We start from the raw sequence: 23,508 nt of genomic DNA on the forward strand, positions 1-23,508 counted from the left end.
AGAATTAACACCCCTTCAGTGTAGTCTGAACTTGGTGCAAATATCTAACAGACTCTTGTCTCCCCTCATTATTTCCTGTGTCTTTCACACACTTAGGCACACACACGCACATGGCAGATGACGTGCAGCCGGCTCCATGCCTGAGTAGCAGACTGCGACACAGCATCTGACTCCCCTCCCTCCCTCCGCATCTATTTCTGCAGTCCTCTCCTGTCCCAGGCTCTCTGCTTCCGCCTCCTCCCGCAGCCCTGCCTCACTGCTAATAATCAATAATCTGTATTAGCCCATCACTAATCATATTGTGACAGACAGTGAGAGCGAGTAGTGCAGTCAGGCTTTGAGCACATCATCCGCATGTGTGTGTGTTTGTGTGTGCGTGCGGGCAGCTGGGGAGGGAGGAGGGAGGGGTGTATCCTAGCAGGGAGCTTTTCCCTGTTGTAGTAACCAACCACACGTCGACTGCCAGCCATTACTTCACTGCAGCAGCAATCAGCCCTTCCGTACTTAGTGAGCCAGACACACTAACCTGTCTGTCCCCTCCTCTTTCCTCTCTCTCTCTGTCTCTCTCCCTCCCTCTCCTTGTGTGCATATTCAGCAGAGCTGCCCTCCTCTCCTCCTCATCACTTTGCCACTCCTGTGGCATTGCTCTTTGCTTCAAGGGGACACCGGCCTGCTCCTCACCCACTGATTCTGCATGACTGTCACAAAGGTAAGACCGCTTCGGATCTGGAACAACTTTTAGGATCTTCACGCAACGGTTTGGCTGATGCGCTCAGGAGACTGAAAGCATTATCTTTTCTCATGCATGTGTGTTTTTGAGTAGTGTTGGAGTTCCTGTGTAGAAGCTGGTTGTCAGGATGTTGCTGCCTGAGGATGTGTGTCATGTATGGTTTTAATAATTGGCATTCTCTTACTGTAACTGCATTACATTAAAGGTCAGCAACAGTTCATTCTGGGGATGAGAAGTCATTCGTTTTATCTGCATAGAAACTATTTAAAGTTCATTCAAAAAGTCCAAGATGCTATCCAGTAGGAGGCCTGGCGTCTAGTAACAAAGCGGATGCTTTGCAAGCTGTTATCATGCATGTTGGACTGGTGTGGTAGTATTAATGGGCTGTTAACATGTTTGGCACGTTTCTTTCATTATAAAACATGAGAATCAAATCATGAGGTCGAAAGCAATTTGTGTTGTTTGCTAGCAGCTGTGGGAATAAAGCATGTCTGAAAGCTCTGTGGTGGCTTTCACGAATAATCACATGTAGCGCTAATATGCAGAAAGATTACATTTAGCAAATTATACCTTACATGGATGCTTAGTCCAAGTCCTTCACATGTAAACACATCTCAGCTGTTGGTGGCGTCATTGTGACTTCACCCTGATCTGATGTGCCTTGGATTATATTTACGTTTGTGCAGTGATTGGAGTGAAATAATCTGCCTAATGAACAAGGGTAAAAGTAAAATGCAAAAAATATTGTTCAGACATCAGGGGAACTGAAGCTTTATTAGGGTTTAGACAAATCTGAAAATAAAGACTTGTTTTTTGGTTAAAGTTAGGTGAAGGGGTGGGGTTAGGCAAACAGCAATATGGTGGGAATAATGGTGTATCCTCTGGGGATATACTCTGGGGCATTATGCTGTTCTCTCAACTGACAACAAATGTGTTTGTGTATTAGGAGCCTAAAGCTGATCTTAAAGCAGGGTAAGAGTTCATGTGCACCTAAGTCTGTGCTGGTGGTCGTAGTTTGTGTTGATGTTCATCGGCGACTTGAATCCTCTTAATCAATTTAGCACACACACACATGCAGAGAGAGAGAGAGACAGACAGAGAGAGGAAATTAGCACACCTTCTCCCATGCAGAGAATTAACCTGGACTGAAATAGATGACCTACTGTAGACATGGGATAATGGCCTATTTACACACACTCGTGGTCACACACCTCCATTTTCCACCAAAAAGTGTTGGTAATAGAAAATGAAGAGGTCTGCATTTCCAGGATGCAATCTGCAACACAAAGCTGCACAGATTCACAGACAGTTGCTCTCAAAGCACAATTTTGCTGCCAGTGTGTGTATGTGTGTGAGTGTTTGTGTGAGAGAGAGAGTTTGTGTGGGAGGTGTGTGTGTGTGTGTGTGCTGCTGCGTAGGTGGACGTTCTCCACTATGAGAACTGAAAGAGGAAAAGGTCAGGTGCTCATGTGTTGGCACTTAGCCATAACCAAAATCTGACTGTAGACAAGACCCAAAGCACTGAAAAGAAATTTAATGAATATGACGCTTTTTTTCCTACCTGTAATTATGGAAATGATGTGAGGAGGAGGAAGTGAGGGAAAAAATTGAAAAAAAACAAACATGCTTTGACATCTTTGTTAAAAAAAAAAGGTATGAAAGCATTTTACCCGGTGGTATCTAAAAGCTGATGGGTGTGTGGGAGAAGAAGGGAGAGAAAGAGAGGAGAGAGGGAGAGTCTTGGGAGCTGTGTTCATGGCTCTGCCTGCCAACAGCAGAGAAGTCACCTTGGGAAGGATACAGGACAAGGGCCTCTATGCTGACGGGGCTAAACACCCTTCTTCCCCTCAGCGCATAGATGCAGACTGACAATATTGTGGAGAGGAAAGCCTTGAGATTCCTCTTTAGTATCAGACCAAGATCCGCATTCCCTTGCCTCGCTGTTTATTTAAAAAGTGTAGAGTTGAAATAAGAGTGTAGATATTTACACAGTTGCAGTAATGCTCTCTCTTTAAACAGCAGTGAAGCACAGCTCACTTATGTTGCCTCCTGAGCACCAGCATGTCAAAACACAACAGAATGTGGATCATTACTAAACATCAAAGAGCACATCTGTATATTTGATTATTAAAAATATTAACCAACACCGCAAGGGCTGTTAAAATGTATTTTCTCTATTTTAGTACATTATAAACATTTTAATCCTTATCCTATTAAGTAGGACAAAAGAAGAAATAAAATGGTTATATATGACTTTAGATTTTTCTAACAATCATTAAACCAAAAACAGCTATACTTGTTATTGTTCATTCCATAAAAAGTATGTATTTGATTTGAGGGTAATGAAAGTTGCCGGGACTATTTTTCTGAGACACTACAGGAACTCCTGGATGTAATTGAGAAACAGCAGTTGCTATAAAAAAAGGTCCACCAACCAGAAAATGATCATTGTAAAGGTCAAAGAAGTGTGTTGCTTTCACATTGAGATAGACACATAAGCTGACAGAGTGAGAAGCTACTGTTCAGTCTTTTAAAATGCTGACAGAGAAAATAGGTCATTGCACGTTTAAATCCACAGCCTTTGCTTTCAAACATGGCCTTATTGGACTGAGTTCTCTGTGAGACAGAACCATAAGCTCTTTAGCTTTCAAAGACTGACACTTTAGAATAATTTCTTTAGGGCAAATGCTACCAGCTATTATGCCACCAAATAGCATAATACCTCAGATTGATATGATTTGTAAATACCCGAGAGCATCCCTAAACTGTATGACTTTATTATGCTGTTGGTTTATTAGCAGAATAAATGCCCTGTGTGCAACTGTTCTTCAGCAATATTTTTACATTGCTACAGAGTTGCTAAGGAGCAAGTGATCTACAACTTAGTAGAGTTAATTTTCAAAATGCAAAATAATTATTTTAGAAATATCTACTCGTCTCCCCTTCATGTTTGCTTTCATTTGAAATCGATCCATCCATGAGTTTTTTAAAGGTATGTACACACTGGAAGCAACTTGCAGCAATGTGGTGACTAAAGACCACAGATAGTGAAGATATTCAGAAACTTCAAGCAAATATAGGCAACACAACGCTGGTGACATGAAGTGGGTGGGACCCAACATTAACTTTTCTAATCAATTCAATTCAATTTTATTTATATAGCTCCAAATCACAATGACTGTCACTAGAGGTGCTTTATATTTTGTACAGTAATACAGAGAAAACACTCAGATGATCTTCTATCACAAGCACTTGGAGACAGTAGGAAGGAAAAACTCCCTTTTAACAGGAAGAACTCTCCAGCAGATCCGGGCTCAGGGAGAGGAAACCATCTGTTAAGTGTGCTTAACGTGTTTTTTCTGTGGAGGGCTGAATTTAATATATAAAAAGGGGTGAATCAGAATTAAATAAGAACATTTCAGTTTGCGCGCACACAAAATGTGTAGAAAAATATTGAGTTTGTCAAAATCGACACATTAAGGATTTCACTCACTGAAACCAAGTTAAAATCGATTTCCTGCCTCAATCAATTTCAACTGTACTCTATTTACGATGTTACAACAAAATCCTACGATGTTATAAAAATCCTAAGTGTAGCAGCTTTTATACAGACATACAAAGCAGCACTGCGAAATTAATTATATTCATTTTTTGACAGTCAGTATTAAAACATACTGTTTAAAAATAACAGATATTTTTAACCTATTTAAAATGAATTAAACAGTAAAAGGCAAACATTAGGTTTGTGAAGTCCCATTTTGAGTTTCATGGGCGTTTCTATTTTGTTATTCTGGCTGCAAAACTGTATGCTCAACTTGTTAATCAGCAGTCATTAGCCAATAATATTCCAGATAATCCTCCTTTCTGAAACATATGTACAACATTTGCAAAATGGACTCAAATTTTTATTCAATATGGCCTAAAATAAGTGACTGAGGTGTTACGCTCAGTAACACTGTTTACAGAGGTCCAATAGACTTTTATAGGACCGGAAGTACTTTTGCAACCACATGTAAGTGACTCAGAAGACTCAGAAGCTGAGTCTAAAATCAGTGCTGTGAAAATAAACACATACAACAAGTAAGTATGTACAGTACTGTGCAAAACTCTTGAGCCAAACTTCATTTCTTTATGTTTTGCATCCAAGGATCAAGACTTTCAAATTTTTCTGATTTTTTTTTTTTATCTTGAACTCAGCAGTAGTTTTCCAGACTTTTGGAAAACTTGCTTGGAGTTTTTTAATATAACTATCTCTAACCTAATACTAATTACTCTTGTTCAACTAGTTTTTGAGAGTTGCCTTGATAACAATTTGTGTCCACTGAGACTCCAAAATATCTTCATGTATCTACATGTATTTGAGCTCTGGTGGATAGCTTGCTTTAAATCCAAACAGCAGACCACACGCCTATGCAGTGCCAGCTGAACCAGTGAAGACCACCACAGCTTGAATGGAGACACTTGTATCCAACTGGGCATCTTCTGGCTGCATCTTCTCTCTCACATAAGGCCCATCACTACTTTCTTCATCATGCCTTTAGCCTTCATGTCTGTATTCCATGTAAGAAAGACTTAAATCTACTATTTAAAGAAGAAATGCATTCTAAGAGACATTTCAAAAACACTTGAAGGCAAGACAAGGTTTACCTAAATATGAATCCTCAAGGATCCCACAAATGCGTGATCCTGATTTGACCTGTAGTCCAGAATACGGTTTTAATATCTTAAGCAATATAATTAATTCAAAAATTGCATTGCAACAAGACCATTCCCTTGTGAACACACACATCGCCAAGCATTACATACAATATCCTCTAGTCCAAGAATAATATGAAGCTTACTCTAACCCTAAGCACGCAATATGCAATGGCTTAGAAATGTGTAAAGGCTTACTATGGATTAAAGAGGTGTCAACAAGCAGATGATGGGGACTCCTTTATTTTGTGACGTATTTCTAATAATGAGCAGAATATTACAACAAATTCTACTTACATTTCAGCTGTAAAACAAACGCAAAGAACTCTAATTTCAACATTGGTGCATCAGTTTTTTAGTGATATCAATCAGTCAGAGGAGGAAAAACTGGTATAATTTTATGAATGGATAACATTTTGACATTGATATTTATTAATTATCATTAAATTATTGGTAAAATATCTAAAGCAAGTCTAAAAACAAACAAACAAACAAAAAACTACTATTATTCAAACTATTGCAGATATCAACTTAATTAGAAGTGCATGTGTTTTTTTTTCCCCAATATCACACTGTGTTTATGTTATGCTAACATAGCGGTGTCGCTAACGATCACGTAGCACATCATTATATAACAGCTAGTCCAACTTCAGTAACCCTACAAAAGTCACTGCTAGTTTTCTGTCGTCATTTATGTTGGAAGTGATAGCAGAGCTGTACATTTTAATTTTTTCAGAAATCTCTCTGTCGGTACATGGTATTTCACGTTTAGGTGGAAACTAGCGAGCTAACTTCCTGCTAACTTCTAACTCCGTTGAATTTATTAATTCTGTTTTCATGGATGCCTGAACGTTAAACTTAATTGTTACACCTGGTAAAGCAGCAACACTGACCATTTTATTAAAGATGAAAGAATTCAGAAAGTTTTTAACTCTCAGTGATGCCGCAGTGTTTGTTTGACTTTGGGACCTGAAGCGGAGTTTGGACCCAGATTACTCTGCGAGGCTCCTGACTACGGTAGCCGTAATGCTCTGACAATCCATCAAGTGGTCGTACTAAAACAGTTTTTGACAGATTTTTGAGCGCCGTGTACCACATAAAATCGGTTCGAGGTGAGTAAGCACAAACAGAATTCATACATAAGGCGCAGTGTTGATTTTTGAGAAAATTAAAGGATTTTAAGTGCGCCTTATAGTGCGAAAAATACGGTATAAAATTTTAAAAACTTAATAACTAGATTTACTCATCACTCCTACAGAAATCAATACAGTCAGGTCTATATTTATACACACGCATTACTTACTCTTTGATATTAACGATGCAAAAAAGTAGTTCTGCAACTGGTAGCTCTGAAGATGTGTTAGCTCTACAACCCTCCAACGTTTGTTCCCGCTTGCTATGATTTGAACTTTTTCTGAGATGAGCATGCACAATAGTTTGCAATGAAAGAGTCACTGTTGAAGTATTTACTTCTCATTGGGTGAATACATACAGATCTGCATGTAGATGATCTGAATTTTCTTTGATTCAAATACAACAAACAGGAAAGAGTCATTTAATAACCATAAACATAATATATTTATATTAATCAGCCATATTTATATCTAAGTAATCAAACAAATGCCTGATTTGACTTTGTCGAGTGCAGTTGGGGGTTAGGGGAGTGAGACAGGACAGAAAGACTGAAGAGAGCCAGACTTTTCTCAGCTTTCAGGTTAGTGACTGAAGTGACTACCAATGAGAGTAAAGAGTACCGTTGACTGACATGTGAAAAATACCCACATGTGACCAGCTGTCATCTTCAAAGCAATACAACAAGTAAATTGCTTCCAGTGTGAATGCACTTTTAGTCATCCTTGCAGCTTTGGTTGTATTCAGACCACATTGAGTGAGTTGCAGTGCACACTGTGGACATGTGACCACTCTGTTGCAGGTCAAGCACACAGAGACAAACCATTCACTATTGACCTGGCTAATTTAGAATCACAGATTAATCTATCATGTTTGCATCTATGGGCTTTTGGAGTTAAATGAAGGACCGAGAGAAAACCCACACAAGTACAGGGAAAACATGCAAAATCCACACAGAAAAGCCTCATTGTTATCAAACCCTTTCTGATGGATCCCTAACAGGAAACTAGTGTTTTAGTGTGTTTTACCCCAAAAAAGAGAAAAAGAAAGAATAAATAAGTAAAACAAAACACACGCTTCTCACGGAGTAATTAATACGCTTACAATTATACAGCATACAATTATAGAAGTTTATTCAGTTTAGGAGTTGTATATTTTATCTTCCACCAGAAATCACGTTACAGATATTTTGTGGGTAATCCATTAGAGGTAAGCATACCAAATCATAAATGCTGTGATGAGTTATTTTACAGTTTATCCACAGATTAGAAAAGACATAAAAAATTAAAACAATGCTTTTCTTGAGCGAGCTGCTTCGTTCTGCACACAGCATGCTGCTCTCAGCAGGCACAGCAGAAAGCATACTTGCGCTTGGTACCACATCAGGGAACAGCATGAAATTATCATTACTATATCTGGACACTCTGTTCTCATTTGCTGTGTGATTACGTGTCCGTCTGTGTGTGCGATGAGCCCGTGGACATAGATGGGATGGCACAAATGTGAATTGGCAGACGTGTTATGCGTGGGCTGGTGGGAAACACAAATTACTATCAGATGAGCATAGAATATAAGAGATCTGGTAATACCAGCAAATGAAAAAAACAACACAAAACAGTTTACCTGCTGTGTTTTTACCTTAAAATTAAGGCTTTAGCCAAAAAAACCCTGTGCCTCACAGCTACTCCGTACTCAGACAGTGAAACCACTCAGCCTTTGGTTTGCTTCCTAAAAGACCTCTTCAGCATCCTCCAGCAATGCAGGGGGCAACAGACGCTCGCTTCAGCATTGATTGTTGCCCAGAGTTACCTTCCTGTCAGTTTTAGTTTTACTGTCTGTCCATAGGACACATGGGAGAGTCATATTGGCCACAACGGGAATTCTCTGTGAAAGTAACTAACCTCTCCAGAAGACTGAGGTCACCCAGCCCTCGATCTGCCAAATGACCTCCAGCCAGAGACGCTGGGCAGTAAAAGCACAGAAGGAAAGAATTCGGTTTCAAATTTTAAGCAATTTCTGAGCATTTATCAGACTATCCAAATGTGCCACAGCGCATTAAAGAAAGTTGCCAGTTTAGAAATTGTTGCACAGACCATTAGGACTGTTCTCTTGAATACCCGCTTGATTAGAAAGCTGCAATCCCTTAAATGGTCCAATTGTTTTTGGTAAGTTACCACAGAAAGGGCAGTGTGCCAGGACTGGTGAGTGGGGCGGGAAGAAGAACAGAGGGACACTGAGGGAAGAGATGAGTGACCAAGATAGGGAGGGGCAAGAGCGGCCCCCGGTGTATCCCCTGTTTTGTTTTGTTTTTTTGTTCCTTTACAGACCAGTAAAAATGATCCTCAGCTAACACCATGTGGTGATAAATGATGTCTGGCCCAACAGGGCACAGAAATACGCTTACATCTAAATCTCGGTCCTCATAAAGTACGAGAGCGCACGCATATAAATGCGCGTTATTCACAAGCGAAGGCTTTACATCTAACTTCCTGACACGAATCGAATATAATTCAAAGCAGCATTCCAGCTGTGTTGAGTGTGTTTGCAATTACATATCTGCAAACACCCCAATTATGAAGGAGGCCCAGGCTGCTCTAATGTCAAGCACACATGTGGTCGGAAAGACGTCTGAAAGCCATTTTCAGAGTGTTTATGGTACAGCTTCTGCTGTTAACTGTACGGCAGTTAAGTCTCTTATAGCAGAAAGCAATTCCAGATCTATTTCAAGGTATGGAAGCTAGATATTTTTTTCCTCAGTAGACATGCTGATAATAGGGACTTAACATGTCCAAGTGAAACAGAAAATAAACACTTGCTGCAGAGAAGGCTGACACACGCACACACAGAAATCCACACTCAAACTGCCTAAATTCTTACGTCGCGGCACCTCGCCCACCATAAATCTTAATTGAGTCTGATTTAGACCACTGGCCATTTGTCAGGGGTAATGTTTACCCTGCACGCACACTAACTAACACACACACATTGACACACAGACTGGATCATTAAACTAAATGCTAAATCGCTAGCCTAGCAACACCAAAACCTGCTTTTCCTGAAGCAGGAAAAATACACAACAGCTTAGTGGATTAAGAATGCTAAATCCAGAATTACGCTTTTTTTTATATTCACTCTAAATGGAGCAGAAAAAAGAATTAACATAGGGGAGCAAGTTGCATGAGGAGCAGTGGCTGACAAAAAAAGTGTGAGAAAATAGAGGAAAATAGGGGAATAGTTGTGAGAAAGCCACAGAAAAGCATTCACCACAGGAAGACATTCAGATCTCATGAGCTCATTGCCTGTCAGAAAGCTTCCTTACGCTGCTCTGTGTGTACGTGTCGGTACGTGCAAGTGTCTGTGAAATCTGTGCTTTTCAATTCTGTGTGAAAAACCTGAAGTAGATTTCCAAAAGTTGGGAAACTCTTCTTTCCTTGTGTCACTGCATAAATCATTCCTCAACTGCGAACGCTTTCACACAGCGCAGGCTCCTTTATAGCAGATGACCTTCTTCTCAAAATATGACTTGAACACATTGGGCAAAGTGTGCAGGAGAAAGCTTTGGTGTGGCTAAGTTGGATATGAGTGTTCATTTTTAGATTCCCCTTTGGGAAGCTGCTGAAATGAAAAAAGATGAAATCATGTAAAATTATTTGTGAACATCCTCCGGAGGGAGATAAAAACAGAGTAGAGGCTGACCATTATGAGCATTCCTATTCCACAGCAGCTGAGATTGAATGTACATCCCGTGTGTGTGTGTGTAGGTGTGTGTTTGTGTAGTCTGTAAAATCAACACATAGGATGTGCTTCCTGTTTGTAGGCCTGCGGACAAAGCAATAAGTAACTCTAGAGAGAAGGGGGTTTTACTGTAAGTGCAAGTGTGTATTGTCGAGTGTAAATGGGAGATTGGTAGCAAAAATTATTTTGAACAGTGTCCAGTGTGTGCAGCCTTTTTGTCAGATGTAAGATGAAATATTTACCCGAGAATTTCAAAGTAAAATGTTTTGCATTTAAGGTGTGTGTATTTATTTATTTTTTGCATGCATGAAGAAACTGATAGTAAATGTTTTGAGCCAAGTATAAACATGGCCACTTTATGGGCCGCTTTATTGGGCCAACTGCTCATTAACGCATATATACAATCATCCAATTACATAGCTAACCCAGTGCATTTAGGCGTGTCAGTATGGTCATGTTAAGGTTCTGAGCAGAAAGGGGATTTAAGTGACTGAAGGTGGCATGGTTCCTGGTCTCAGATTGGCTCGTCTGATTATTTCAGAAACTGCTGATCTACTGGAATTTTCCCACACAGCCATTTCTAGGGTTTACACATGATTTAGGCTTGTTTTTCACCCTGCAATACTGGATTCTGACTTGATGACTTAGGAGATGCTGTCAGGCATTCATATGAAGATAGATTTTGGCTTTAAGGGTTTATTAAATAACTGGTTTGTGGACTAATGTTTGAAGGCTTGACTTTGGCATTTTGACCATTGGTGGCTTTGTGCTTTGAAGAATAACTCACTTTTCTCTGATGCATCACTGTGATTGCACCTGTGAAGCTGCAGCAGTCCATGCATGCCCATGCAGAGCACTGCAGAATCAGGGTGGTCCATTTTTTCGCTGAAACAGCAGCTGCCTGTAAGACCAGGCTGTCATGGAAGTATCATGGAAACATTTTGCACAATGCTATCACATTCTCAGGTTGTTATTCTTTCTAGCATGCTTATGCAGGGACAACACACAGTGCAGATGCATAATGTTTTGTAATTCAGGTATGATGCACTGGGACTGTCTTGTGTATGTCACATTTAAACATGCACATTATGAATTCCTGCAAACATGCTTCATACTTCAGATATTCTACACTGAATATGGCGGCGCTATAAAGCTGAGTGAACATAAGAGAGCAGTGAGCGAGGAGTAGGGCAGCTAGGGAGAGCACATCCATGGAGGATGATACTTCCACCCACACTCGCGCTCACACACACACAAACACTCAGACGTTCCACATTAGAGTTCATCGGGGTCAAATTCAGTTCTGTGTTTTGCCCATGGGCACTAATCACAGTGTAAATATAGAGATTAGTTTCTGAAACAAAGAATACGTTAGTTGTTTTTTTCATTTCCTTTCCTCATGTGCCAGGTTTCTTACCACATGTTCCTACTATTCCCACTCGTTTTCCTCTCATAACAATCTGTGTCACAGTCTGCTCAGTGCTGTTACAAATAAGACACATCGCAAGTATTCAAATGGATTTTAGTTAGGTCTGTACAAACTGATGAGCGAGCGCATCGATCTCAGGGTGTCACATACTGCTGTCACATACTTGCATCCCTGCCTGATGTGCTGGGTTTAGAGAATACTGAGATAGATCTGTGCCTTCCAGCTCATCTCACATGGACTCTTTTAGTATCCAGCATATTTTGACCCAAACTACTGCCTTCTTCTAAAAGTAACAAGGTAGTTTTTACCGCTCAACCCTGAAGAGTGACTCAAAACGTAACAAATCAAAGCCCAAAATATCCTAGTGCTGACTTTTTGATCCTTAAATAAAAACCATTAAGACACAAAATCCAATATTGCTAGAGCCTCAGCCAACCGGTGCCAAAAGGAACCATTATTGAATGGCAGTCTTTCACCTCCTGGGTTAAGAATGTGGTACAGCCTGCTCTGATGAAAATGGGATGAGAGGGATGAGAATGGTTGCAGCTTCTTATAAGCTCCTTATAAAGGCTGCAATTTATGATGAAAGCGTCAACTTTAAGCCACACGTAAAGCCTTTTGTTACTTGAGTTTAGCCAAAGCAACACATTTTAATAGAAGGGCTATTTTAATAGAGTTCAGTTGTAATTTGGAAAGATCCGGAATCAGGAGGCAGAGGAGAAAGAAAACACAGCAGAAACCTGAGTTCAATTTCAGCAGTCTCTCTGACTATGGAGTGGTAGTGTTGCTTTTTTGGCCACATTTGTGTCATTTGAAACATGAGGTAAAAGTTGTTGGGTTTTTTATGCTTTACAAGTGACTTTGTGTGGTCGGTGTTGTATGTAGACAAATACAACCCGCGTTCCAAGTAAAAATCTACCATGAAGGCAGGTAAACTCAGTACCTAGATTCTTCTCCTACAAAGCCATGTTGTTGTAATAGATGCAGTATACAGTTAACATTGTCTTGCTGAAATACGAAAGACCATCACTGAAAAGTTGTTGCGTGGATGGGAGGGCGTATTAATCTAAGACTTCTATATTTTTTCAGCATTGATGGTCCCTTTCCAGATGTTCAAACTGCCCATTCCATAGGCAAAGTTCATTCATTTTAAATTAGCTTTGGGCCAGAGAAGAACATGCTATTTTTACATCACGTTCACATACGGTTTCTTTCAGTGACAAAACTTTAACGTGCATTTGTGAACTGTGTTCACAGCCAGTGATTGTACATGTGCAGTGATTTCCATGACAGAATTGTACATCTTTTTAATGCAGTACCACCCGAGGGCCTGAAGATCACCAGTTTCCAGTCTGCCTTGTCCTGTGCACATCGAGATTTCTTCAGATTCCTGGACTCTTGTATGATTTTGTGTGCTGCAGATGATGACATGAGATAAAGTCTTCACAGCTTTACTTTGAAGAACATTGTTATGAAGTTGTTCCACAGTTCCACATGTTTTCTGTTTATGAGCTTTGAAAATCAGCTGTGTTTGTATTTAAATTTGGTGTCCCTTTTTGGAATTGGTGTTTTAGGATTACAGACAAATGGTTTAAACAGAGTATTATCTCCTGAAATGTTGGCGGGTATTAAAATATTAAAATAATAAGAATCATGTGGATGATTACACCCTGCAACAGGCGACCAGAGAAGTAGCTCCTCCGTATAAAAATCAAGGAAATAAATTTATTAAAAATCATTAATAATATGTTTTAATACTCTCAAAAAACCACTAGTTGGTGCACTAGGTTAAGTATTTATTTATTTTTTTCTGAGTAATATATTTGTGGTCCACAACATGACACTGTATCACTGGTTTGATTTATAGCTTACTGGGATTTGTTTCACAGAAGATCATCCTAGATTTTTTTGCCAAATATTTTTGGTCACAGCTGAGAAATGTTGGCATTAATGTCAATCGGCTCTTATGTTTGGAAAAATGGTTATTAACTCCAAGTGTCTGGGTTTCAGTTGCTGTCACTATAGCAACTCAGTGGGCATGCCAGTCTAAAAAGGAACAGTACAACAACTGAGGCGGGAAACAAAGAGCTTTTGGAAATGATTGGGCTTTAGGATTCATAGTTACGTCAAATATGAACTGCTGTAATCGCTGATAGCTCTGGAATCATTAACATTTATGATTACTGTAACACATTAGACACATTTTTCTGGCAATAAACACAGTTTTAAGAAGTTATTATCTTTATGCAATTTCTACAGAAAGCCAACATTGATCTTAATTTAAAGTTTTAAGGAACAAAAAAAATCTTTTTTGCTAGGCACATTTATAATGTTGTGCTCACTTTTTAATAATAAGATCTATATACTTTGGACTAGACGACACATAGGCTGTAGCTAACGGAATTCCTATGGGCACCATATGTTGACTTACTGTATGAATTTTCCTTGTCTCTTATTGTTTATCAGATGGACTCGCCAGCTGAGAGCCAGCTGTGTCTGCATTCCAGCCGCTAGTTTTTTCTCCGTGGGTGGTGACTGCAGCTGGGAGAGTTTGCAGGGTCTATGCTGATGCCATTTATTTATGTAGTTGGTTCGTGGCGAGAGATGAAGTAGAGCGTAGGAGAGAAACAAAAAACACGAGAAATAAGTGAGATAAGGAAAAAAAAGGTAAAGACCTGAAAAAAAATGGCTACTTAAAGTTTCACTTGCTGGGCCCACGTCCTCGTTTGAGGCTTGACAGCATTTTAGTAGATAAAGGTGAATGGCTTGGACATGAATTGAGCTGCAATTTGGGGAAGGCCGGGCCTGCCGGGCCTGGCAGATCCGCAAATACTAAATAGAAGTGAAGAAGTTAAAGAATTAAAAAGAGGAGGGAGCACAGTGGGGCACGAAAACGAACAGCTTGTAGAACTGGGGGAACATATACAGATGAGAACCGGAAGGGGTGTCTTTGGAGGCGTGGTCCCGCTCCTGAAATTCAGATACTTTATCTCCAATCATGTTTGTAGTTTCTTCATTTCGATACATGATTCAAACATTGATGCGTCATTGCCTTTGAGTCTGGGAACCTATTAAACAGAAATCAGTGGATTTTTTGGGGTTATTTCTCATTTTTTGAAAAACAAACATATAAAATATTCTCTAGTGAATTAAACCTAAAATAATAAAACAACCAGTTTTATTGTTTTAGGTTTATTATTGATTATTATTGATTATTTCCCTTTAACTCAGGATTAAACCTTTTTGGGGACACCAAAAATCTGATAGTCACTGATAGCCATGGTTAACGTAGATAATCCCCAAGTTAAAAGAATGACGCATGGTTAACATACTGTCTCGTTACATTTGAATTAAACCTGCAATTGTGATTCCATTAAGCCATTAAGAGCAGACACCAAATTCTGAGGTTTCTGCGTTTCTCAGATTGCTGTTTTGTGTATAGGTTTTCCTACTGGCTGTTTTGGGGAATATTTCCTGATTGTCGTCTATCCACCTGACCATCACACCATGTTTTTGGCTGTAAAAATTAATATTTTACAGTATTACAACCTTTCCAATGCCCCTGACAATGAAAAGTGTGATAAATAGCAATGAAGCAATGATTCCACAGCCTTCACAGCATATAGGAAACAGAAGATAATAGAATTATAATTTAAGCCTTGAAGTTTATCTTAATTTAGGATATCACATATAGCTCAATTAACCCTCATCCCTACAGCCTTATTTCTCTGCTACGTGAGGAAAAAGTAAGATATTTGCTGGTTGAAGTTCCCATCTATCAATCAATAAAATCACGCCACTGCAAAACCCCTTATGGTTTGGCAATAGAAGCTACTGTGCCCTTGCACAATTGAAACCATAGCAGATAACATCAACATTCAAATGAGACAACTTGGAGAGACAGAGAGCTTACCAGGACTGCTGCTAATATCAGCTGCCATGCTCTTGTGCTGACACATTAGGTGCAGTATTTTGGCTTTGGTTATTTTGGTGCAAAACAGGTGCACAAAATGACAAAGAAAAATAACTCCAGCCTAACTACTACAGGCAATGCCTGGCAATGATTTCTGACCTAAATGTACTTTCTATCTACTGCAGAAGTTTTTCATGCACATTTATTTAGTCTAATTTTAGTATTACAAGCATAAACTAATGTGCATTTGTATGCAAGAACACTGAAGTTTATTATTTTGAACTTCCGTGGAAGATGGACTCACTTTCTAATTCATGGTAAGTTCTTGAATGAGGTTGGTATCAGACATATACAACCTCATCATTGTGTAAATAGATTAAGATATGTGGAAATTAAAGGGCGATAAACTTGGCTAAAGTATGACTTGGGAAGCGACCAAATTTAGCATGGTGCTAATTGAGATTCCCTTATGGAATAACATGCAAAATTAAATATTATTCTCCATAGAGCATGGTGAAATTAGGTCTGTGCTTTACATATGGCCTTTAAACTGGGACACATACTGTAGCGTAGAAGCCCAATTAACAAACTGGCAATAGAAGGATCAATGAAACAGACGGAAATATGTGCATGAGTGACTGAGCTTATAATGGATAGCTAACACAGTCCGTGGTCTTACATAAACCTCATACTAAAATTCTTCAGCACGGGAAAACATGTATTGAACATATGGAGGTATGCTGATGCAGAATGACAGCAGCATGAGTGCTATAACCCTGTGGTTGGTTTTCTGTTGGTGATCTCTTCAGCACAGTGGAGGCTCAGAATTAGGTCAAATTCACAACACATTAACCTTCACCCTCATATGGGGATACTGTCATTTCAATGTAGCTTATCAAGCTCACACATAGATGCAAAGGCGATTACTGATGGCTGTTTCTGCATGAGCATGCTCATTTTTTGTAAGAAACGGTCACTTGGCTCATTTTTCTTTCTTTCTTTCTGTCTTTCTTTCTTCTTTTTCTCCTTTTTTTAAAACCCAAAACTGAAGAAGACATTATTTTGGAGGCAATGGAGAAATGATCCTGAATATGCAGAAGTACATACAGGTTGAGATTCTGTATGTGAGAGTCAGAAAACTGAGGAGATGGAGCAGCACGCAACCACCATTCCTACTTATAATCTACGTTGACTTGATTTGTATCCTTGTCTATTTGGACTGGGGATATGACTTTGAGTCAGCTATATTTCAACATGCTCACTTTAGTAGAAAAACTCATTAGACGTCCTTCCTCATGACTGCTGCCCTGGATAAGTCGTAACATCTGGAACTTCCCTTCCCCCACATTGGTGCCAGAATTACTGAAATCTGTCTGTCTCTTTGCAGCTTGGAACTTCTTTGTATGCTGCTTAACAGACTGTTGAATGCCTAATTTGAATTTATTTTAAAGTCCCATAAAAGAAATTCCTCTATATTGATATGCGCTCGTTTATTACTGTTCTCTTCTGAAGTGACTCGGTTCAATTTCTCCAGCACTGGCAAACCACAGCTCACCTTTTCCTGGTGATAGTTTAAAAGGAAAGTGCAAAGACAGTAATTTTTTTTTGTCCTGAACTGAATTTCTTTTTATATTTATATCCTTTCCTAGTTTCCTAGTAGTTGTCATTAATTTGTGGATCTGCCCTCCCTGTATATTAACTATATTATTCAATTTGAAGTAACCAGTGCTTAATATGCAAATTAGGCCATCCACTGAAGGTGCTGTTCAAGCACAGCTGGAAACAGAGGAAGTCATGAAACACATCAGAAAGTGACTGAAACACATTACACAGCATCCCTGTAAACAAACAAAAATAAACAGTTATTCAAATTTAATGATCACAGAATTCTGATATGAATTTAAGATCAGCAGGTGGAGAAAAAAAACGATGTCTTGTATGAACTGCTTCATTAGAGGTAAATGGAATTGGGGCCAAAAGTTGACTTTGCATTCATATAGGAAAAGAAACCAAACTACACCAATCAGACATGAAGACCACCTGCCTTAACTGGTGACCTGCTGGTCCCCCTTTTGCTGCAAAAACAGCCCTGACCTGCTGAGGTTTGGACTGCACTAGACCTCTGAAGGTGTGCTATGGTATCTAGTCCCAAGATGTTATCAACTGATCCTTTAATTCCTATAAACTGCATGGCACCCATGGACTGGAGTTTTTTGTTCAGCACATCCCACAGATGCTTGATTGGATTGAGATCTGGGGAGTTTGGAGGACAACTCATTACTGTCCTCCTCAAACCATCCTGAACCCTTTTTGCTTTGTGGCAGGTAGCATTGTTTCGGCTGAAAAAGGCACAGCCTTTTCCCAGGGAATACCATTTCCATGAAAGGTTGTACACAGTCTACAGCGGGGGTCTCCAACTCCAGGCCTCGAGGGCCGGTGTCCTGCAGGTTTTAGATGTGTCCTTGGTCCAACACAGCTGATTCAAATGGCTAAATGACCTCCTCAACATGTCCTGAAGTTCTCCAGAGGCCTGGTAACGAACTAATCATGTGACTCAGGTGTGTTGACCCACGGTTATATCTAAAACCTGCAGGACACCGGCCCTCGAGGCCTGGAGTTGGAGACCCCTGGTCTACAGCAAGGCTTAGGTAGGTGGTACGTGTCAAAGTAACATCAAGGTTTCCTAGCAGAACTTTGCCCAAAGCAGAACATCACACATTTGAACCAGCACTGTGTGATCCGAATAACTGACATCTATCTTTGTCAAAATCAGACTTATAATATATCCAGAATAGGGAAAAAAGTGATTTACAGTCAACTTCAATTTCAAACAAAAGCATAGATGATAACATTAAATATTACAAACTTTATTGATAGTGATGACGGAGGTACGTGGTGCACTCTGGAAGGTTCTGCATCCTGTCTCAACAGGATGCAGAACAAATTAAACCCTGGAAGTAGCCATAAACTGATTAAGGAGAATCAACATGATGAACTACTATGCGAGAGGCTCCTGTACAAGGACATTGGTTATCTCATTGCTCTGGATAACTATATCACACAAATAGCAGCATTAGCTTCTGGTATCTGTACTGTCACTGATACAGAGTTAGTCTCGCCATCACTCTGATCTAAAGCAAGATATGTCAACAACTGCCATACAGAGTGGAAAGGAAATGTTGAGGCAATTCAAGGTGACCTCATGATGATTCCTCAGATATTTAGCAATTACCTGTCTTCTTGCGTAGCCATCATTAGATGGAAATATTCACTTTTACAGAAGATAAACAAATCAAAAGGAATTATCATTTATTATGAATTATAATTCAATGTAGGACATAACCACACATGTCAGCACAGGGAGATAAACTAATTTTTTGCCTAAAGGCCGACCATGTAATTAACATGCGATTGTCTAAGTGTTAAATATACATTGCAGCTTTGTGGGTGCTCCTTTATTTAATTACCTAAATATGACCTTTCAATTTGCAGTGTGATTGGCTTATCTGTTAATGGACAAAGTACTGACTGACATTAAAACATTAAGATGACTTATTTGTTCTTTGGGTCTGATGGATATTACAGCTTTCTTATTCTCTCCCTTCTTGCATTCATTATCTTTAGCATTGTCTTCGGTATTCCCGCAGCGTGAACTAGTCTCGCCAAGGTTCAGACAGTCACTGTCTGCAATGGAGAAGTCCTTGGCTCGGCAGATGGTCTGGCACTTCTCTGTCTAGGTTTGCTTTTTCACGCTGTCCATCTCTCCAATCCTGTGAAGAGAGACGGAGTGAGAGAACGAGCTAGTGAAAGGACATAGGAGAGAAAAGAGAGAGCGAGACAGACAGGGAAAGATTGAGGAGGCAGTAATACCAAAAGGGTGTTGAGTCCGTCTGGTGCTGACACAGTCGGGCAGGAGTGCCGAGCATACTAAGGCTCTGCACTTCTGAGCCTCAAAGCTGCGCGCTTCGTCCAATTTGGAGTGAGTAGCTTTTCCCAGACATGTGAAAAAAATAATAAATACACTGTAGGCCTTGTGTGAGAAAGAAAAATCAGATGAAGCAGCTGATGGATTGATGCTTTTATGGAAACTGGTGGCTGGCCATCTGTTCCAGTCTTCCCATCTTGTAGCATCTGGTTATTTTTGCCTTCTATTTTTTATATTTGCTTAAGAAATGTTGCAATGCACAATAATAGGCCAGGTTAGGCCTTTCTTCACAGGAGACTTTTTGGCTTGACATTCTAATAAAGCACATGTTTTACTCATAATATTCACGCCCTTTTTTGTCTCAGTAATTTGTAATTCTGAAACTGAAGCAGCTTCTATTAATTCAGATCATTAACGCTGGTTTCTCATGCCGGCATGTCGAAATGTCTCCTGTGGCAAATCCGGGTTATAGAGTTGTTTTCTGCCAAGTATTGACTACAACTTATTTAAACTGATAGGAAACCAGACAAGCTCTTCTTTGTGTTTCTTCAGTGGGTAATCCAGAAATGTGTATGGGTGGTGTGCAACTAATTTTCTTCCATCCCCCAGTGTGAAAATGCTTTGTTTTGCACTCCACAACTAGCAAAGAAACAAAGCACCAACAAAACAGCTCATCCACCTACAGTCTCTTAACTCTTTAGCATCAGACAGAACTGCTGTTTGTATCTGACTCAGAGGAGGGTGGCTCCATGATTAGCACCGTTGCCTCACAGCGAGGGGTTCACTGTGGAATTTAAATGCTCTCCACTAAACACAACTTTTCTACAGGAGCTCCAGCTTCTCCCACCACCCCAAAAAAACCTAGGCTGCATCTCCAAAAGACCTAGGTGGCTGCCTGCACAGTGGCTGCCCACTGCTCCTAATAATTATGATGAATTTAATGCAGAGAAAAACATTTCACTGTAGCAAATCTAGGCATGAATAACAACTTTCATCTTCCTTTAATTGTGGTGTCAGGTTCTTGGCACTCTCCAAGCGCTGGCATGAATGCCTGGTGATCCAAACCTTCTGCAAGTCAATATTCCCCATCAGCATTCACCAAAAGCAATACCTTAACAGATCTGAAATCATAACTCACTCACTGATTAATCATTCCACAGAGCTGTTCCTGCGCTCTTACTTCAGAGATGGATTTCAATAATCTGATGAAAGTGCTCCTTCATCTTCTGTCTCAGACTCTGTGCCATCTTTATTTTTTTCCCCCAGTTTTGAACCGCTGCCAGACGGCTTTCATTTCAGAGCTGATGCGATTCGTGCAGCGTGACATAAAATAACTTTTGCCCATACTGCTTCTGTGAAAGTTTTTTAAACACACAGGATGAATTAGTTTAGATAAGATAACTCTTTATTGCCATTGCACAGTCATACATAGGACAATAGCACAATGAAATTGGAAAACTGTCCCACGTCGGCACTACGTACAACAACACGACACATCACAACACAACACAGTAACTTAACTTAGTAATAAAATGAAGAATAAGTGTAGTTGTATTGCACACTGTTATTATTGCCCATTGATTATTATTGCACCTTCTTATAAATATAAATATTATTATTGTTATTGTTGTTACCCCCCCCCAAAAAGTCCAGGGAGGTAGCCAATCAGGTCAGCTGTTTGCATTGATTATGGCTATTGCCCTGTTGTAAAAGCTGTCCTTGAGTCTATTTGTCCGGGACATGAGCAGCCTGAACCTCCTGCCAGACGACAGCAGCTTAAACACCCGGTGTCCTGGGTGTGTGCAGTCCCGTAGGATGTTGCGTGCCCTCTTGAGGCAGCGCGTGCTGTACAGGTTCTTCAGGGAGAGAAAAGGATGTCCAATGATTTTTTGGGCCATATTAATGATAAAGGATGAAAACTGTGTCTGTATTCAAACAGACTGTATATAGGCTGGGAGTAGTCGCTGTAATGTCAGCCATTGGTTTGTTAAGTCCTATTATGAAGCACTGACCTGAGACTTTTTCCATCCATCCATCCATCTTTTTATATATATATATAATATTATATATATATATATATATATATATATATATATATATATATATATATATATCGCCCAGTAACCAAAGGAGTCGCCCCCTGCTGCCCATTAGAAAGAATACAGGATTAAAGCACTTTTGCACTGGCCTAAAATGTTTAATGGATTTATTAGGTTAGGATTACAAGACATTTGTCCTTTTGTGGGATTGCTGTCAGGATTTTGTTCATTAAATAATGAAGCTTAAGTGCTTTTGGGGTGATAATATTTTAATCATTTGATGGTACAACAGAGAGGTTTTGAATACAGAAAAATGCTCGCTGTGTATGCGCGTGTGCTGCAGAGCAGGCAGGTGGTCTGACAGAGGGGAGTTAATCTCTGTCTGGTAAGAGCCTCCTCTGCTCCTCCTCTCTGTCTGCTTTTTCTTTGTTTCTTTAAATATTTCATCAGTCTCTGTCGCCCAGCCTGCCCTTTTCTTTCTCTTTATTCTCTCCTTTTCTGGTCTTCCCTTTCACCTCAAATACCTTATTCTCTCTCTTTTAGTTAGCTTTTATCTCTATTTGCCTTTTCCCTCTGGACCTCCAGTGTCATCTTCTGGTTCTCTCTCTAGACTTTTCCTTCACCTTAAATCTGCAGCCTCCTTCTGCTATTCAGGGTGTGAGGCCCAGATCGCATCATTATGCTCCAAAAAGCATGTGGCAGAAACTCCTGGGGGGAAAAAGAAAGGCAAGCACAGAGGGAGATTATTAATTTAGACCTTTCTTCTTGGTTTTGGATGACTGACCTTATAAGTGGTGCAGGGAAAAATGTGTCTCTGGTTTGTGTTTGTATGGAAAATATGGCATGCGTTAGTAAGAAGGATAAGCAAAAAGGCTCAGAACTTGTATCTGAAACTATATCAGAATATCTAGGAAATAATATAGAGTGTATCCATAGTAATTACATTACCTGGACGATAGCGCTGCTGCTGATAACAACCTCCTTTTACCCTCCGGAGGGATAGATGGATTCCGGGACACCCACTTCTCCATGTACTTGTGCTCTGATAAGTGCCCTTGAGCTGTGTTTCAGTGTTTCCTGTCCATGGGCAGCGTGCTCTTTGCATTACAGCTGCTTAATGGGCCTGGCTTCCAGCCCAAGAGCAACCATTATCTGAGCTTCTGCATCTCCTGTCATTATACTGAGTGATCCCCTATCATCAAGAAAGCACACTCCAAGAGTCACGCAGCACTTGTTGTTACTGAGGCATTGACAGAGATGGATTCAGTGAGTTTCATGATCTGGTTACTGTATGCCAAGACTAAAGAAGCTGCGAGGTGTTCATCCCCGGGTATTGGCCGAACTTTTAAACAAATGTGCCTGATTTATTCGGTCCTGTCTGATTAGTTACAACAAATATTTCCACAGATATGTTTATCTCTCCTCCTCCACTGTGGCTTTTTAAGATGCTGTATGTCCACTTTAAAGGCTTTTAAAAGCTGGGCTCTACTGTAGCTTTATATGGTACACATGTGGAGTTTATGTAACAACACCCCACCCCAGGAATACACCAGCTACTATTGGCTGAAATGCTGACATGAAAAATGGGAATATTTTGCCCCTTCGCCCAAACCTCGAGTCTTTCTGATGCCTTAATCTGTGTTCTTCACTTTCTGAGAAACTCCAGAAATGATATAATAGAAATTAATGAGCAAGATAAATGGGACCCAGTGAGTTCCAACAGCTCCTGTGACCCTTCTTTTTAACTGATTGAAATTAATGCAGGCTCAAATAAAAGATTAGCTTTCCAACATTCCTGAACAGGCCATCTGGAAAATCTGACAAAAACTCCAGATGGGCCGATTCACTTTAGGCTGCTGGAGCAGGTGTGTTAAATCTATTCTGTTCTGTTTTATTTTATTCCATTTGCCA

General features: G+C 39.9%; 1 protein-coding gene across 1 annotated transcript in view; it reads left to right on the forward strand.

Moving 5' to 3' along the window:
* Window positions 1–537: 537 nt before the first annotated feature.
* coro2ba (coronin, actin binding protein, 2Ba) overlaps window positions 538–23,508 on the forward strand; it is a 44,254-nt gene continuing 21,283 nt past the window's right edge. The window contains exon 1 of the mRNA XM_031744489.2: window positions 538–709. Coding sequence (XP_031600349.1) covers window positions 695–709 — 15 coding nt within the window. The 5' untranslated portion in view covers window positions 538–694. The remainder of the gene's footprint in view (window positions 710–23,508) is intronic.

The sequence above is a fragment of the Oreochromis aureus genome, linkage group 1 (assembly GCF_013358895.1).
Source record: "Oreochromis aureus strain Israel breed Guangdong linkage group 1, ZZ_aureus, whole genome shotgun sequence".
Classification (NCBI taxonomy): domain Eukaryota; kingdom Metazoa; phylum Chordata; class Actinopteri; order Cichliformes; family Cichlidae; genus Oreochromis; species Oreochromis aureus.